At 31.7% G+C, this 20,603-nt stretch overlaps 1 protein-coding gene across 1 annotated transcript in view; it reads left to right on the top strand.

The window, feature by feature from the left end:
- Apoltp (Apolipoprotein lipid transfer particle) overlaps positions 1–20,603 on the top strand; it is a 2,496,658-nt gene that overhangs the window by 1,318,642 nt on the left and 1,157,413 nt on the right. The window contains exons 18-21 of the mRNA XM_089596186.1: positions 8,015–8,143; positions 12,771–13,131; positions 14,868–15,245; positions 15,396–15,476. Coding sequence (XP_089452312.1) covers positions 8,015–8,143; positions 12,771–13,131; positions 14,868–15,245; positions 15,396–15,476 — 949 coding nt within the window. The remainder of the gene's footprint in view (positions 1–8,014; positions 8,144–12,770; positions 13,132–14,867; positions 15,246–15,395; positions 15,477–20,603) is intronic.

Here is a 20,603-nt window from a genome sequence, read left to right as displayed (position 1 = left end):
TACCCGGGAACGTAAGCAAGACATACCTAACAACAATATTTTTGACCAAGAGATCGACTATTTTTGCAAAAATACTATCGTGTAGAGTTGAAAAATCCCTACTGATATGGTATGTTACTTTAATTTGAGGTAACATTACTTAAGTATAAAAATTTAAAGACGTTTTTGTCTAACACGAGAGTGAGAAAGACAGTAAGATAAACAACTTACATTATAAGAAGCAGACAATATTTATTTTTTTACATCCAACCTTCAAGTTACTAGCAGTAGCTGACGCTCTTGCGTGCGTATATGGATATAGTTCTTACTGCTTATCGACCAAGCTCCAATAACAATGTGGCAACGTCACGAGTTTATGCGGGCGCGCTATAGCCTTCTAACCCCATTTAGGGATAGTTTGGAACGTATTTTCAATTGGCTCCCATTTAAAAGTTATTTGCCCTAAAAAATGTATTCCAATGGGGTTTGCGTCAGAAAAAATCGCTCTACACGTGGTTCTCGGGAAATGCCACCGTTACATATCATGCTGTATATTCATTGTAAATTATTGAATTTTATTTTTTCAACTATTGTCAGTGATATTGTAACTATATCAATTTTTCCATAAGGGAGCATGAATATGAATCGCTGAATATCAGCTACATTTCTCCTGGAAGTCAAAAGAAAAAGAACCTTATTTGCAAGACGTTAGGCCCAACATTTTGACCAGATTTTGATCCAGGCATTAAACCAGAACAGCGCTGCTTACTTATCACTTGAATATTATTGTTTAACTGAAAAACATTATACAGTGCCAATAAACAACTTTATTATTAGAGGAAAAAGAGCGTCATTATTTACATAAATAAAGACTATTTTTCCACTGCACACATACGTTATAAATATTATACATTATAAATATACATTATGTACTACATATTTGTATAACCAATTTTCAAATTTTACTGACTCCGAGAATCAAACCGTATCATTTGCATGCGTAGTCGGGTACCTAATCGATTGTACTATGCAACAAGCTGATCCAATAATTGTTATTATTATTTATACTAACCGAAAAACTTCTAAATTAAAAAATTGATCTACAATTTGTCGTTATTTATACTAAATGTAATTGAGCCTGCTAATTTCAAAAGCAATAGCTATGATTATTTTTAAGTGGTCTAATAATGTCTAAACTGTGTAAAATTGTGTCTTAAAGTTCGTTTTGCTTATATCCTTTAACGTTTTGATATACAGAAGAAATACAAACACTAGCCTGTAGAACGGAAAATTTTCTATCAATAAGTACTTTTAATTATCTTTCGACATGCACAAAGTGTTAAGAAAAAAACAAAAAAGATATTTTGACAGTACCTGTAAAAGAAAATGTGATAAAGAGAGCCGTTTATCGTCTACTCTCACGCTCGCTCTCTTTTTTCCTCTCTCTCTGTCTCTTTCAGAATTAGTATTATTTTTTTATTATTTTAAAAGAATTTTTTCTCTGTCAAAAGGATTATCTTGAAATATTATTATTTGACCATAAAGCAAAATTTTTCTGAGTTCTTCCAATTGTGTTTATTCAAACTCCATCTAAACTCGTCTTTAGAAGAGAACCAACCCAAAGTCGTTCTCGTGGTTTATATGTTAATGAACAATAATAATATGAACATAATTTGCATTTCCCTTATGTGTTATATTCACTGATAAAAGTACATATTCATAAATAAATTGTATTTTTAATACAACATATAAAATGCAGATTATTACGAGTCTAAAAAATAAATACTTTCCGCACCTCACGCATTTTTGAAAGGCTTGTTTTGCACTCAGTAGACAAAATAGGATCCGCCACATAAGCACCATTGCTCCATGGCTGCCTTACGTCCCTCGGGCCTTGTTTCGCAAGTCCCTTGGGCTGCGAAATAGCCTCGGAGACAATGACATTTATCTGATGATAATTACTATTTTTATCATGGACATTCAAATCTTACCAAGTTCGATAACATATTCTTTAATGTTTTGTATCTGTCGTGAGTCCCAAGACCCATACCTAATTTTTTTTCAACTCTCGAATAAATACAGGTATTTTTCAAGTTCACCGTGTTGGTTAATTTTGAAGAAAAGATTTTACAATTCTATATATTAACTACAGAAGACCAGCCATTAGGCCAGACCATAAGCCAGTCATGTAGTCAGATATTGAGCCATACTTTTAGCCATACGTTTAGCCGTACATTGAGCTTGACATTAAGTCAGACATTGAGCCAAATTTTAAACTATACTTGGAGCTGTACTCTTAGCCATATTTTGAGCAATATTTTAAGCATTAGCAGGACTTTAAGCCAGCCATTTAGCAAAACGACCAACCCAAGATAATTTTTTGAAAACTACATTTTAACAACCAAATAACACGCAGTACCAGTCACCTTTTGTCTTTAAAGTGTAAGGACTGAGACACTCATTTTTGATTGGATCCAATGATCGGCAAGTCTCCAAGTTTTAACGTGTATCCGCAGTTGGAATACGCAAATGCAGTATTCGCAGAGCCAAGGCCAAAAAGTAAAAAGTGGTGACAGAGATTGAAGACGATTTTAAATTCTGGCTTTAATCATTCAAAGAGAAAAAGTCTTATTATAAGCATAACTACGGACCATTTCATGACTGCATTTTGACTATGTATGGGTACCTATACGTACTCAAGACATCGTCTAAGTCAGTTACGTTGGAACCACCCTTATGCATAGGGGCACTCATGTTACCAACTCTAGTCATTCGAATACCAGTGAGATTGAAAGTTTATTTTGTACTTCCAATATACAATTTAAGGTGCTTATATTCTTTTGTGAATTAGTAGGATAAAGTTTTTCTTGGCTAAAAAAACAGTTATATTATTATAACGAATGTGTTCGTAACCTGTACAGAATAAACAAATGACAAAATTTGAAGTCTAATTTTAACTATCTTGTTTATTATTTAATAAATACACTTATTTTCGAAACCTACTGTGTTAATAAAGCTTAAAATACGAACTGTATAGAGCCAAACATTTGGCCAGACAATAAACCAGTCCTGTAGTCAGACGTTTAGCCATACTTTTACCTATGAATTAAGCCAAGACTTCAACCCAGGCATTTAGTTAGCTATACATTCAGTTAGACATTGAGCTATACTTTTAGCTATACTTCAAGCCGTACGTTAAATTTAGACATACTTGAAGTCTGACATTCACCCAGACATTAAGATTTACCTGCAGTTAGAATATACAAACTCAGGATTTACAGAACAAGGGTGAATGATTAAAAAAATTAAAAGGCGCCACACTTGATAAAAACGATTTTGAATTCTGGCTGTCATTATAAAGGGAGAAAGAAGCTCACTACAAACATAAATTTGGATCGTTTCATTACTGCATTTTGACTATGTACGAGTACCTATATGTACTGAAGGCATCATCTAAGTCAGTTACGTTGGAGTCACGGATATGCATAAAGGAATTTTTATGTAGCCAACACTGACTATTCGCAGACCAGGTTTAAAGTTCAACTTGCACTTACAATTCACAACTTTCAGTACTGACGAACTTATGCAAAATGTCAGGGCAAAATTTTCTTAGCTATAAAGAATAATTGTATTATTTTCCTGTACAATTATACTGTGTTCATGACGTATACAGAATAGGAAAATGGCAAAGTTTTCAGTACGAGGTCTAGCCACCGTGTTCAGTAATATTTTTCTTTTTATTTAATAAAAATTTATTAATTAATAATTGTCTTAGCTCAAAAATATAAATAATTAAAAAATATTGCTTCTTAAATGCACTGTGTTAGTTAAGCTTAAATAATGAAAGATCATATGATTAAATTTATAAATTGTATAAGCCAATCATTTAGCCAGATATTCAGCCATAATTTTAGCAACACATTCAGCCATTGGTTAAGCCGGACTTTGAGCTAAACTTAAAACCATACATCTAGCTATACTTGGAGCCATTTTTTGAGCCATATATATTCAGTCAGACATTCTGCCATACTTTTAGTCACACTCTTAGCCATACATTCAGCCAGACTTTCAGTCAGACGTTGAGCCATATTTTAAGCCATACTTTTAGCCATACTTTTAGCCGTATATTTAGCGAGACATTGAGCCATACTTCAAGCCATACATTCAGCCTCATATTAAGCCATACTTTTAGCCTGACTTTAAGCCAGTTATACAACCAAATGGGTACCCCTCACTGATTTTTTTAATACTATAGTTTAACAACCTGACATTACGTGGTATTATTAATACAAAATCTTCAAGTTTAAATGTGTACTCACAGTTGGAATACACAAATTTAGTGTTTACAAAGCGAGGGCAAAAAATTAAGAAAAATTAAATGGTACAACACTGGATGAAAACGACTTTCTTATTCTTGCACTAATCATTAAAAAAGAAAAAGCGTCATTTTTTTAACGAAATAGACTATTTTACTAGTGTATTTTAAGTATGTACGAGTATCTATACGTTCTTTAGATATCGACTAACTCAGTTATGTTGAAATTACCCATATGCACATGTGCGTTTATATAATTAACTTTGATTAGATAAGCGGCGTTGGCTTAGTATTAGGCCTGCTTGTTACTGATACAACGCTATTCTAGGGGTTGTGAATTTTTTTTAAAAACTCTTATTACCGGAAAGAGTTTCTATGCAACCCCAGCTGTGTAGGGGTCGTTTTTCCGTAGAATTTCCCTTCAGAGAAATTCTAGAGTTTTTTCCTTGCCCCACAGGTCTTGGAGCCTGGGTAAATGTTAAACAGTGTTAAGGCTATAGATACGGATGAGTGAATAAAATTCTAGGCAGAGATCACTGGCCTTACCAGAGAGGAGTGGTCTCTGAAACATGGGGCTTCTCCGGGGATGCTAATTAGCCTCGATCCGATGCTCTGGCAGAGAGCGTGGGATTGATTGGTGAGAATACAGAGTCTTTTTTGAGGAAAGACTAGACAGTGGTAAATGGACCCGATGCACCCTTGGTGCAGAAATCGTCAGCTTAACTGTCAAAGTGTTTTACCATAGATACTCTCACTGTGTCTATGGTATGATTAGATAATTTAACAATTGGGAGTTTGAAAACTGGTGCGGCAATAAACCCCCATACATTGGTGGCGAGAGGGTAGCCTTGGTGATACTAATAGGTTGTCGTGGTAACCCGCTTAAAACAAAAAAAAACTAACCCCGATTATTCACGGTACATATTTGAAGTTCGTTTTACATTAACAGTAGATAACTGTAAGTATTTGAAAATACTTGTCAATTAGCAGGGCAAAATTTTCTTGGCTGCGTAAAATAACTGAATCATCATAATGCACAGTTTTATTGTATTTGTAAATTCTTCATAAAAAAAAAAAGGCCAAAGTTTTAACTCCAAGGTTAAGCATCGTTTTCCACGATTTATTTAATACTATTTAATAAATCGACATATTTCTTGAAATGTATACACGAAGAGGCAAGAAACTAATATTTTTATATCTAGAGGAATTTTCTGATTTATATATTTAAAAAGAAATGAAGTAACAATCGATTTTCTCAAGAGCTAGTGTTGCTCATGATGGGGGCTATAAACGATTTCCATTGATATTTTAGTGAATTATAGATGCAAAAAACAATTTCTATTATTATGTCTGATTATACACTTTTTTTTCAATATGAATTGCAAGTATTTGCTATGAATACGTCTTCTACCCTGCATTATATTAAGGTTGTCGCGTTAAAAGACAACAAAATCCGGGATTTCTTGGTACTGCAGCATCCCGTTACAGGGAAGGTTAGCTTATTTATTTTTAGAAAAATAATTGGGACTACTCATTATAATAAATCTGATTAAATGCTTTTGGGTGGCATTTATAGTAAAAATATAATAAAACCACTTTTTAATCTGTTCATTATACAATAAGCGCTTTCTCGTGCAAGAGGCTATCGATTTCTCACATAAAACAATATGCAAATGAAATACGCTACTATTGATTGAACTAGAATAATCTTATATTGCGCTTATTAGTAGTCAAGAACAGTAGATTCACTTGACATAACCTTTTCTGAATGTATCTGTGTACATGAAACGAGCTAAATTCGTTGAATTTACTGCGTCGCCTCTCAAACAAACTTTTGCAAAATCGGTGGCTAAAATAATATCTTACTTAAAAACTGTCCAATTTCAGGACTTCTACTTGTGAAAACTTTTGTTCAAAAAATCAGAATCTACAACATAAAATAATTTTAGCCAATTTTACCGGAAACCAATAATCCATTGAGTTGCTGCGTGGTCTAATAATTTTATATTAGATGAAAGAATTACAAATATATTAAGACAAACAACAGTTCTTGATCCCTTATTTGATAAAGATTAGAAACAATTAGATTGAAAGAGTCATATTTATCACGAAAAAACCATAATTTTTATTACTAAAATAAAAATATAAATGATGAAAAAAGTAATGTTGCTTACAATAATAAAACAATTATCCGATGATCATGAAAAAATGACAATGAAAATAACGATGATGCTAATGATAATGATGCTTAGAATAATGTTAAAAATAAGAACACTATTGTTAAAGATAATAAAGACGTGTGGGAGAATGATGATAATGCCTCTAATGATGATAATAAGGATAGTAATAAAACTTATAATAATAGAAATAAGAATGACGATAACAGAGCCGTTGATAATGATGATGATGATAATAATAAAAAATATAATGATAACAATAATAATAATAATCAAAATAATAATAATTGTGATAATAATAAGAATAATAAAGATTATAATGATATTCATGATAATAATAATGTATATGAAGATTATGATGATAAAAATTATAATAATCATGTAATAAGTATATATAATAAGGAAGTGTTAGACAGACTGATAATGGTCATTGCCAGGTATGCACGCTCACGTCATGTCTTTCTCAGCGTCATGACAGTAACTGTAAGAATCGTTACTAATGTTAAGTCCTTATAATAAATAAACTTACATGTAAGTTAATCCATTTTCTTCATAGTGTTTGCTACCTCGTCGTACATTTATTTTATCAACATGGTAGCCGAATCTGTGGTTGCACTGTCGTCTGACTTTTATTTTGATTTTCATGGTTCTCTTCGGAGACCGTAAACTTTAATGAAGACATGTGCATGGACGGAATGAAAAAAATTAAAAAAGTGTTAACTTAACGAAAAAAGGTTTAAGAAAATTGTTTTAAGATGTGATCCCTGATATATTGATATTAAAAATGTTTGTTGTTAAAGAAATAGAAAGATTTGGAAAAGAAGAATAAACTAAGATGGCCGACGATATAAGAGTACCAGTTTCTGATGGTAAAGATTAAAGTATTTGGAAGAAAAGAATTTTTATATTATTTAAGTTGAAAGAATGTGGTGAGGTTGTAACGAGAAAGGAAGAGAAAATAGATAAAGAAGAATAATGATTAGAAAAAAAACTTGAAAGCAATGAATTAAATTAATTGTGCAATCTCAATTAATTAATTTAAATTTATGAAGGACAAAGAAACAGCTATGAGCATAATGAATAAGTTCAATGAGATGTATCTAAAAAAAATTTACTCTACTGCAAATATGTGTGAGAAACAAATTGGAAATATTAAGATTAAAGAATTTTGAATAATTAAGTGTGTTTTTTGCGGGGTCTGAAAAACTAATCAATGAGTTAAAAAGTGCTGGTGCCATTATCAGTGGAAAAAAAATTAAGTTACATGTTAAAAATTTTGCCAAGTTCATTAAATTACATTGGTGATCTGATTGATGTTTAGAAAATATTAGATGAGACAGTAGAATTTGTCAAAAGTAAAATCAAGATGATTAAAACGAAAAAGAGAGAAGAAGAAAGTAACAAAAATCAAGTGTGTTTCAGTTAGAGAGGAAAAAAAAAGGTACGTTTTAAGTGCAGCAAGATAGAATACTTCCAGGCTCAGTGTGTGAGCTCAAGCATGAGGCAAGGTAAAAATTTTGGGAAACGTTGTGGCGGTACACAGCAGCAAAAAGATGGGCGCCAACAGCAACAACAAAGAGGTGGCATTTGGCAGCAACTACAGTGGCATCAAGGTCAGGAGAAGCGCAATGAAAACACAGGTTATGGTCAGGAAAATAGTTTTTGTACTCGGGTAATAAAAGATTTGAAAGGAAATTTGAATATTGAGGTTAACAATATTTGCGATGATTGTATTCAATGGCTATTGGACAGTGGTTACTCTGGTAATATAGTAAATAATGATAAGTTTCATAATAAATGTATTGATTTAAAAGAACCAGTTGGTGTAAAAAGAGGAGATGGTCGATTTTTGAAAGCAATAAAAGTAGAAAATATCTTAGTAAGTTTTAATGAGTTAAATCAAAAAGTAAAATTGAATAATGTTTTACACAATAAATAAATAGATCGAAATTCGATAAACTAGGATAAAGTGACAAGTAATAATAAAGTTCTTTTGAAAGATGACACTTCTAAAATTCGTAATAAATTTGGAGATTTAATTACAGTTGCATATAAAAAAAATGATATTTTTTTAGATGGTTCTATAATAAGAAAAAAATTAAATATGACAGATAAGTTTAAACAATCAATGACAAAAAAAGGAAAGCTTGACAAAAAATTGGGTCATGTCGATTTTAACTACTAAAGAACAATGTGTGATTAAAAATTACTAGATGGATTACACCAAAATATTAAGTCTGACTATTTTAAATGTAAAGTTTGTATTGAAAATAAAATGCTTAATTTGCCTTTGAAGGATAATAGAAGAAGGGCAAAGAAAATTTTGGAAGTAATTTATACTGATTTAAATGGGCCCCATAGTATAATGGGTTACAATGCAGAGAAATATTTTTTTACTCTTATTGATGATTATAGCAAGATATTTAAAATTTTTGTAAGTAAATCAAAGAGAGAGGTTTATAATTGTTTCATTGATTATATTAATTCGAAGGAAAACATGATTAGAGAAAAAATTAAAATATAAAAGTGCGATAATGGTGAAGAATAATTAAATAAAGATGTTTATAATTTTTCAAGAGAAAAAGAAATTCTGATTGAGCCATGCCCACTGTCTGTTCATGAGTTAAATGAAACGGTGGAAAAGTACAACAGGGACATAATGAATATGTCACGATGTCTACTAGCAAATGCTAATGTACCAAGAATGTATTGGCCCGAAGTATTTAAAAAGGTTGCATAGCTAAAAAATGGGATAATTTCAAACTCAGAAGAAAAAAAAAGAACTTTTTATAAAATAATGTTTGGTGAGAAACTTTGTATTGAGAATTCACGTTTGTATAGAAGTAAGGTTTCGTAAGAATATTACAACAAAAGAGACAATCTGAATGAAGTAATGAATCTGAAATGCGAATTGAATTAGGTTATGAAAAAGTAAAGAATAGAGTCTTATCAAATGGTAATGTAATAGTATCTAGACATGTTGACATAGTTGAGAAAGATATTAAGATGGTTGGATTTAAAATAAACGACAGTGAAATTCAACATACAAATGGATTTAGAAATTAAATTTAAAATGATAACGATAAAAATAAACAAGAGTCTGAAAATAGACAGAATAAAAATAGTAATAAAAATATTGAGTTAAGACGTTTAAAAAGGAATGTAAGAAAACCTGCGGAATGTAAAGCTGAAAATTTTGTTTCTAATAGCATTTTATATGTTAATTATGTAATTGTGGTGAATCCAGTTAATTTTGATGATGCAAGGAATTCGTATGATTTTAAAATTTGGAAGATTGCAATGGACAGAGAAATGTCTTGTTTAAATAATAATAATACTTAGAGGTAAGTTGAAAAACCGATTGATGAGAAAGTTTTAGACTTAAAATAGGTTTATACAAAAAAGATAATGATGTTTATGAAGCAAGATAAGTTGTAAGGGGATTTCAACAAAATGAGATTGGTGAAGATACATATTAACCAGTTGCTGAAATGCGGACTAAAAGTTATGTTAAGCAACCTAGAGATTAGCAAGAAGATACTAAGAAACTTCTAAAACATAATAAGGCGTTGTATAGTTTAGGAAAAAGTCTAAGACTGTGGCATGAATGCTTTGATACGTATATTAAAGAGTTAGGATGTGTAAGAAGTAAAAATTATTGTTGTCTATGTGTATTAACTCATAAAAATAAAACTATTTATTTAATTTTGTTTATTGACGACTTATTAATTTGTGGTAAAAATAGAACTAAAGTTAATAATAGTAAGGGTTTGTTGTCAAAAAGGTTTTATGTGAAAGATCTAAGAGAAACTAAAACTTATTAAGGTTTAAATGTCAATTACAACTATAAAAAAGGAAAAATGACACTTGAATGAAAAAGATATATTAAAACGTTAGCAAACAAATATGATATTAGAAATTCAAAATTGTATGCAGTTTCGATGGAACATAATTTAAAACTAGAACCAACGCAATCAGCATGTGAAGAAATTGAATTTAGAAGCTTAGTTGAAACTTTGTTATCTATAAGTTTAGGGACAAGACCTGATACTAGTTTTTGTGTTAATTATTTAAGTAGATATCAAAACTGGTATGATAAGACATATTTTAAACGTGCATTAGGAATTTTGAAATATTTATTTTTGAGAAAAGCTTAAAAATTTCTTTATGAAAGAAATAATAGAGGTAATATTTTTGATTGTTGTGTTAATGCTAATTGGCTCGATGATGTAGTTGATAGGAAATCTACGATAGGTAACATTGTAAGGTTATACAGTAATGTCATTTTTTGGAAATCAGGAGAACAAAGTAGTGTTACTAAATCGTCAACCAAAGCTAAGTATGTTGCGTTATCTGAGAGTGTAAATGAACTGAAACTGATCGAAAATGTTTCAAGTATTTTAAAAATTGAGTTGAAAAAACCTATTAAAATTTATGAAGACAATAGTGTTGCTACAAGTATTGCGAAATACAGTAATTTTTCGAAAAATTCTAAATATGTTGAATCAGATTATTATTTTGTGAATGAGAGTTGTGTAAGAAATTTAATTGATATAGTAAAAGCTGATTTGAATGCAAATGTTGCAGATATTTTGACAGAGCCATTAGAACGTAATAAGTTTGAAAAATTCAGAGGAATGTTAAATGTTTACATAATTTTAAGGAGGTACGTTAGACTATAAGTAAATTAATATTAGTTGTAGTTAGCGACATCTACTGAATGAGGTAGATACGGCTCAAGCAAGACACGATGAGACAAAGAGCATATATAATTAGGAACTGTTAGGCAGACTAATTGTGGCCATTGCTGGGGACGCACGCTCGCTTTGTGTCTCTTAGTGTCATACGAGTAACTGGAAGAGTCGATAATAATCTACATTTGGTATGCTAAATAAACCTGTATATTAGTTAATCCATTTTTTTCATTGTGTTTGCTACCTCGTCATACTTTTATTTTATTAACAGTAATTATACGAATGATAGTGCTAATAGTTATATTGAAAAGAGTAGTCATAATATTTATCAAAGAGTTTAAATTAATAATTCATATGACAAATCTAATATTAACAAGATACTAACGAAAATAATAAGAATAATTATATTAATAATGTTGATAGGATAATGATACAAACAATAATAAAAATAGTAATGAAAATAATAATAATGACACTCATAATTATATTAATAATAGTGATAATAAATCTCAATTAAATATTAAAAACAATAAAAATAACGGTAAGTATAAAATTTTAAGTGCTTAAGAACATTTTACTAATCATGATAATAATGACTTAAATGAAAATAGTGATGGTAGGGACAATAATCATGATTAATATGGTGATAATAGTTTTATTGTAATTTGTGTTGATAACGATTATACCGATAATACTAATACAAATAGTTATAGTATAATAAATAATGATAATAGTAATACTGATAAGAATAATAATAATAATAATCCCCAGGCTGAGGCAGTCAGCCTATGGGGCACGTGCTCTCTGGGTGGCGGATGGAGGCAATCTTTCCGCGGGTGCATGTCTTCGAGGCACTGCAGCAGTCGAAGCTTGTACCCGTGGGTGGTTGGACCAACATAAAATAGTTCTCGTGGACCAAAACGCCGAGGAGAAAATCTCATAAAAAAAATCTAGGGTTGGTTCTCAAATGAAACAAAACATGAGTGACGCTAATGAAAACAGCGTGCCCCAGGCAGTAACCTCTCAGAGGAAATTCGCCACCAGTTCCGACCTGGTGAAAGCCCGGGTGACTAGTTTTAGCCTCCCGGATTTTAAGGCAGGCTACAAAGGCGTCTGGCACAAAAGTGCTATGCTTTCTAACATCCAAAAGCAAATGACAACTGGTGGTTGATTAAACGATTGGACCAACAAACCACATAATATAGACCAGAATAGCCAGAATAAACATCAGCTCACACTGGCTGAATCAATGGTAGCCACTTACCTACAGAAAATCTAGAACGATACAAAAAAGGAAGAGAAAATAGTACTGGGTAGGGTGACAGACGTCCTACAAAGTATTAAAATAGCAATTGACATGCAGCCAAACGTCAGCAGCACAGTTAAGGAAGCCAGAGTTCGACTGGAAGAAATTTGTGGGATCTTAAAGGACCTTAAAGGCCGCCACGAGAAATATGTGGGGAAGATGTTAGTATTAAGGACATCTCTGTCAGCTCGTGTAATGAGACAGCCTTCAAAAAAGAGAGGTAGAGGCGATGACGCTACCGAGGATCGAAGCATGTCAAAAAAAAGCAAGAAAAACGACGACGACGACAAACTGTGAAGGAAAGTCGTAATCAAAAGAAAACAGGCACTTGCAAACCACAAGGAGCAAGTGGGTTCTATAAAAAAACCAGTAGGTAGCACACCGACTCTAAACAAAGGTAAGCCGGAAAAGGGAATAAAGAAGCAGAGAAGGGCAAAGGAAAGAAACGAGGCAATCCTCGTGAAACCAACAGAAAGAAAGTCATACGCAAAAGTATTGGGAGCATTCCATAACGCTATCAACCCGAGAGACTGTGGCGCGAAAGTTACCGGAATACGCAGCACAAAGGCTGGTTGTATTCTGGTGGAGCTTGCCAAAAGTACCAAAGACAAGAAAAAGCTGACGCAGGATATCTCTCTGGCTATTGGTACCGCAGAAAAGGTACAATCAAGAAAACCTAGAGTTACCTTGGACGTACTAGACTTAGAGGCAGTCGCTGATAAAGAGGAAGTTTTAGCAGCCATCTAAGAGTCTGCTAAAAGCGGAGAAGATCCAGGTAAAATTAAAGTATCCATGCTACCGCCAAACCGATGCCAGGGAAGAATGGTGCTGGCCGAAATGGACGAGGCTGGCACTTTGTCCCTTTTGACAAAAGGGATGATAGCAATGGGTTGGATCCGGTACCAACTAAGACGCAGGATTATCGTCCAGCAATGCTACAGGTGCTTGGGATATGGGCACACAAGATACGAGTGTAGAGACCTGAACAGATTATGCCTCTGCTGGAGATGCGGTAAAGACAAACACAGAGCTAAGGACTGCAAGGCCGAACCATGATGTGTCCTATGCAATGAATCCATGCATGGAGGAGAGAGCACTAATCGTGTGCCTGGATCTGGAGCATGCAGGGCCTTCAGACAGGTCGTGGACAGAAGAAAAAGAAGCCCAACATAATGCCCAGAGTTCTTCCAAGGAAGCATAAACGGGGTAATTGACGCAGATGCCCTTCTGCCACAAATATTATGTGAAAGAAGGGTAGACGTACCACTTATGAGCGAGCAATACAGGAACTTTAAGCCCTATAAGTGGCTAAGCAACGCAATAAATATGTCAGCCATTTCAGTTTCTAGACCAGACAAAATCTGCCAAGATGCAAGCGGATCGGAAAGACATTTTGTCTGGTTAAAAAGTGGGGGTATCACGTATGTCAGCTGCTTCTTTTCACCAAACACTAGTATCGAGAAAAACAGAAGAAAAATAAACTACCTTAAAGATATCATCAGGGATGGCATGGAAGGCGACCTATTAAACGCTGGAGACTTCAATGCAAGAACAGTAAAATAGGGAATGCCTGCAACGAACTTTAAGGGCCGGGCAGTCCTAGATATGGTGGCAAGACTAGGACTGGTCGTTCTAAACAAAGTATGGACCACGACTTTTCAAAGGCCGGGATTTGGCGAATCAATATCAGAAATTACACTAGCTTTGGAGAGCCTTGCGCCAAGAGTGAAGGAATGGCAGGTAATTGAGGACGAAAATGGCAGCAATCACCAATATTTTGTCTTTGAAATAACCAATACAATAGACAGAAGAGGCATAGCACGCAAAACAGGATGGAATGTTAAGTAGCTGGACACAGAACGACTAGCGAAAAAAGTTAAGAATGGCATCGCTGCTATCCAAAACGATAAACAGAATCTGAACACAGCAAAAAGAGTACAGAAGCTCACAGAGGCAATAATGCAACTCCAATAAATCGCATGCGAGGCCTCCATGTTCAGGAAAAAAAAATGGAACGGCAAACGTTCCACTTACTGGTAAAACAAGGGAATTGCGGAATTGAGGCGCCAATGTCTTAAACACAGACACCTCTATCAAAAGGCCAGACTGGAGGCCAGACCAAGGTACTCCGAGGATCAGCTTGCAAGAAAGACGATGCAAGCTGCTATTAAAAACCGCAAAAAGCAGTGTGGGCAGATTCTGTGCCGGGAAGTAAATAACAACCCCTGATACAAAGCATACCAGATAGTGATGGGAAGATTGGGCAGACTTGCACCAACTGCAAACAAAGACGTGGATACCATGAGACGTATCGTGGATACGCTATTCCCAACGCACCTAGAACTCAAAGATCAAGCAGACTTGAAGCTACAAAAGATGTACTTTTCTTTACCTAGAAGGAACTGGAGCTACCAGCTGGATTGCTTAAAAATGGGAAATTTCCTGGACCAGATGGTCTACTGGCAGAAGTCATTAAGACAGCGGTGGAAAAACACCTACAGCTGCTCTCAAACCTGTACAATGCATGTTTGCGGGAAGGGTTGTTCCCAGCCCCCTGGAAAAACGAATGGCTGGTTCTGATTGATAAAGACAAGGGTTTGCCTAACTTCCCGTCATATTTTAGGCCGTTATGCATGCTGGAAATGCCTGGAAAGTTATACGAAAAGCTGCTTATGGCCCGTCTTCTACAGGTCATACAAAATGCGGGAGACTTATCCAACAGGCAGTACGGAATCAGAAAAAGGAGGTCTACCATAGAAGCAGTAGAAGAAGTAGTAAGAGCAGTTTAAAACACTCAAGACGTATGCCATGGAGCCTGACCGCTTGTTCTTCTGGTGATCTTGTATGTGAAGAACGCTTCTAACTCAGCAAGATGGAAGGACATACTTCAATCTCTGAAATACACATTAAGAACACCATTTCAGGGTTCCATACTTGGACCCGATCTCTGGAACGTGTCATACGACGGAGAACTGCGCCAGAAAATGCCAGAGGAGACGTTCTTGGTAGGATACGTGGACGATGCTGTTGTAGTGATCGTTGAACGCCCGATGGAACTTGTCTAGATACGACTTAACCAGGTTATGTGGAGAGTGGCTCCATGGACGGAGAACTACGAAAGGGCAAGCTCCTGAGATCCACTTCTTTATATCACTATCCTACTAATGAGTGGCTGTACTTCAGTGGCCTGGGTCTTTACCCCTCGTGCTCTGCGGTGGGTTCGATCCTTGCACCTATGCTAGGGGTAGCCAGGTTTAAGCTCGCACTGGGGAGCTTCTGCCTATTATTTTTCTCCATCCCTCCAACTAAACAGAGAAAAGCAGCTTAAATGCATGACGGAAACAAGAAAATATTTTCGAGGACACAAAATTATGAGACAAGTTGGTAACGAAACACTAAAGGAATCCCAAACCAGAGGCTAAGCCTCCATAGGCCCAACTTAAAGTGTAAATGCGAGAGGTGATTCCGAGCCAGGTGTCCCAGAAGAAAGGTCTTGCCAGCTTAGTGGGTATGGTCATAACGAGTCCCATACAGGGGAGCGTTTGTACACCCTTCTGTCGTACATAAAGGTATTCTGGACGACCTCGGAGAGAAAAAAAATTATTACAATTATAATAATAACAATGATAATAAAATTACTTACCATAATAATAATTATAATTATAATAATAATTATAATTATAATAAAACATGTATCAACTATCATAATACAAGTAATAATAATAATTTTGCTAATAATTATAATAATAACAATAACGATCAGTATAGAAAGAATAATATTAATAAAAATCATCATCAGTGATCATTATCAGTCTCATAATCACCATGATAATAAGAATAATAATTGTGAATTCAAAAATAAAAATAATTGTGACTATGATAATGATAAGAAATGTTAATAGTAAAACGATCGTTATAACAATAATAATAACGAAAATCCTAAAAAAAAATAAGTGACAACTATAATATTTCTCACGTTAAAATAAAATAAAGAAAAAACAAAAAGGATTTTAAATTTATCGTGGAAAAACTTATACAAAAAATAATAGTTATAATATTAATCAGAATGATGTAAAAGATAATAATAATGATAATAATAATAATATGATGATGGTATTGAAAATCCTGACTATTGTGAAAATTATCTATACAACAACAGTTATTATAATAATGATAATTGTAAAGACATAAACGATTAAAACAATAACGGTTTCGATAAAAATAATAGTAACTATAATGTTGAGGATGATAGTTACTAAAATAATGGCTATGACATTGATAATAAGGTCAATTATAATAATAATGGTAACAATAAGACTATTAAAAGTGGTTATTATATTAATCCTGATGATAGTAAAAGTAAGGTCAATACTGATGAAGTTAATGATAATTGTATTTATGATGCATTGATAATGGAAAAAGTAACAATGTTGATGTTCATTCGTATAATAATAATGTCTGATGCAATAATTGTTCAAGTGACAATTATAATAATAATGACGATAATATTAAAAGTAGTTGTAATATTAATAATGACAGAAATGATAGTTGTGATGATGAAAAAAATAATAACGATGATAATTGTCTTAACAAAATGATAAGAGCACGTATACAGTACATATTATATACTAATATGATAAAAATAATTATGATGATAATTTAAGAGACAATGCTTCTAATAAGAACAACAATGATAAAGACGATGGCAATAATAAGGATAGTTATTGTTTTAATAATTGTCATAATCATAATACTAAGGAGGCTAATTATATTGATAATAATAACGATAATAATGTTGAAGTTAGTATGAATATTAAAAACTATTATGATTTTAACGATGATGATAGTAAAATGATGTGGATAATGACAAAAGAATTAAGGTAGGGACACTGATGGATGTATTAATGATACAAATTATATAAATAATAATAATGATGATAATGATTTTAATAATAACAAAAATTAAAGTAACTATAATAATAATAGTAATTATAATAATAATACTAATGTTTATAATAACCATGGTAATAATGTTGTTGCTAGAGACGACAGTCATAGCAATGATCATATTTATAACAATATCTATATTGACGTCCCTTATGATGACATTAATAATAGTAATAAAGTAGAAATAATAATATTGGCTTTGAAAATAATGATAATTTTAAAAATAATAAGAATTAACATAATTATAATGACAAGTATGATAAGGAAAAGGATAATTATAGTAATGATAATGATGTTGATGATGACAATGGAAATAATCGTGCTAATAATTAAAATAATAATCATTTACATTATGAAAGTTATCATAATGATAATAATAACAATTATTATTATTATAAAAATTTAAATAATAAAAATAATATTTAGAATTTTAATAATAATGATGTCAAAAGTACAATAAATGCTCAGTATGGAAATAATAACAAAGATAATAAGAATAATAATGGTGATTATTAGAGTAGTCAAGATAAAAAAAGACAATTTTATGAAAGACTTTATGCTTAAAATTGTAACAAAAATAAAAGAAATAATTTTTAAAATGATGATTATTGCATTAAAAATAAAAATAAGAAAACTTTTAAAACTTATAAAAGTAATGATGATGACGATAATTATAAGTATAACAATAATAATCATCACGATTAAACAAAAGATATTGATTAAAATGATAATGTAAGAAATAATGCTGATATACAAGATAACAATAATATTAACGATAATGATAATACTAATGACATCAAGAAAAAGGCCCATAACGATATTAATAAATAATAAAATGATTGTAATGATATGAGTTATGATAATTATGACAATATCTATGATAATTATGAGAAATTAAATAAAAACAATAATCAAATTAATAACAATGATAAGGATATTATTAATCATTAAAATGATAATATTAAATATGATATTTATGTTCATCTTAATTAATTTTTTGTTAACCATGTTAATATGCAGAATCAAAGTGTTAAGAAAAGTGTAAGTTTATTTATCAATTAATAAAACAACGAAAATCGTGACAGTTTTAATGATAGTAGTCATATCGATGATAGTTATCCTAATAATATTGCTAGTGATTATGATAATGATAAAAGTAAAGATGATTTTGATAAGAAAGATGATGATGACAGTAGTGATTTTATTAATCAAGAAGGTGTTGATGATGCCAAACAAGATTAGTTACATTGGTGGTAATAATTATAAAAATGATGCCGATATTAGTGACCATGATAAATAATAAAAACGATGCTTATAATAACAATGATGATGGTATTGATCATGATAATAAAAATAGTAATAACGATTATGATTATAAAGATGATGATGATCGTAACAATATTGAGGATGATGATTGATACAGTGATAGTAATGATGATACAAATAATAAGGTTAAAAATAATTTAAAAAATGACGAAGATGATAATGAGGATGATCACAAAAATAATGACGTCAACGATCAAGTCAATAATGATGACAATAATTATGCTGGCAACAAGTCAGACTAAAATAATAAAAACTATAACAACAATATTAATAGCTATTGCGATAGCGATACTGAAGATTCCAAAAATTTATTTGTTAATAATGTTTATCAGCATTTAGCTTATTATTGTAATGGTAACATATATAGTTAAGGTCGATCGAATGAACGGCACTAATAATGAAAATAGGAATAAGAGAAGTATTATTATTATTAATAATAACAATTGCGATATTAATAATTATAATAATACTATCGTTTACGCTCGTAATAATAGTGTCAATGAGGATGATGATGGTAATTATAATTATGATGATTAAAATGATGATGATGAAGATAACATTTTTTACCAAAATAAGGTCAGATGTACTGTGTTGACTCCTGAATTATTAATACTAATAACAATCATAATAATAATAATAGTATAACAATAATAATAATGACATAACTAGAGACAACTGTCATAAATATAATCATGTCTATAACAATAGTGATAATAAAGGTTAATAATAGGTAATATAAGTAATAATTCAACTAATAATGACGCTTCTACTAATAATAATAGTTGTTTTTTCTTACAATATTTAATAATGATAATAATAATAATAATAAGAATACTGAGAATAATAATAAAGTTGGTAGTAATTTTAATAATATCATTGATAATAGTAATGTTAAGAAGCATTATATTAATTTTATTAGTGGAGCGCGTGGTAGCTCGGTTGGCTAGGTCGTGAATTGACAAGCGGGAGACCGTAGTTCAATTCTTGGCCAGTGCGACTTTTTCGGGCAAGTACCTCTGAGAAATTTACACGTGCTTTTTCATCATGCAATGCTCCTCGAAGAGGGTTTAGGCAACCTTTTCGCAGCAAACGTTGCCTAATTTCTCCCTTACCCCCCTCTCAAAAACGGGGAGTCCCCCCTTCCCTCTTCCCTTTCTTCTCCCAAGTGCTAAGTGCCCATAGTAGTGCCCTTATTAAAGGAGCCGCGTGTAGAGCACTTTGATACAAAAAAAAATTATATTAATGGTATAAATCATTATTGAGAGACAATAGTATTAAAATTTGTTATAATAATAATCTTACTAACGTTGTTGTAATTTTTGATCATAATAATAATAATATTGCTGATGGCGATAGTAATAAAGAAAAGGACGGCAATATTTATGCAGTGAATGATAATAATGTTGATGCCGATCTCAAGGATGGTAAATATATCAATAATAATAATTATGTTAGAAGAAATTGTAATAAAAGACTTTTAAATAATAATAATGACGATAAGGATTTCAATCCAAATGATGTTTATTTTGATATTGATGGTTAGGACAATGTGACAAACAATGATAATATTTATGACAGCAAAGATAATAATTATAATAAGAATAATAATGGTGATGATACGGATTATATAATGACAATACTAATTATAACAATAATGAAGTAAGAAATGACGACAATAATATTAAAGATGAGAATAAGAATAATAATAAAGATAATGACAAAAATAATAAAGTTGATGATAATGACAATAGTTATGACGATAATGAGTCAGAGAAATAAAATAAAAAAAATAATACTAATAATAATTATAATTTCAATAAAGATAATTAAAATAATAACAATAAAAATAAAAATTATAT

Source organism: Copidosoma floridanum, unplaced genomic scaffold, assembly GCF_036245765.1.
Source record: "Copidosoma floridanum isolate Cflo_tuat_1 unplaced genomic scaffold, Cflo_Japanese_pri ptg000004l, whole genome shotgun sequence".
In the NCBI taxonomy this organism is placed as follows: Eukaryota; Metazoa; Arthropoda; class Insecta; order Hymenoptera; family Encyrtidae; genus Copidosoma; species Copidosoma floridanum.
The sequence above is the reverse complement of the archived record's forward strand: the minus strand, read 5'-3'. Positions and strand labels throughout refer to the sequence as shown.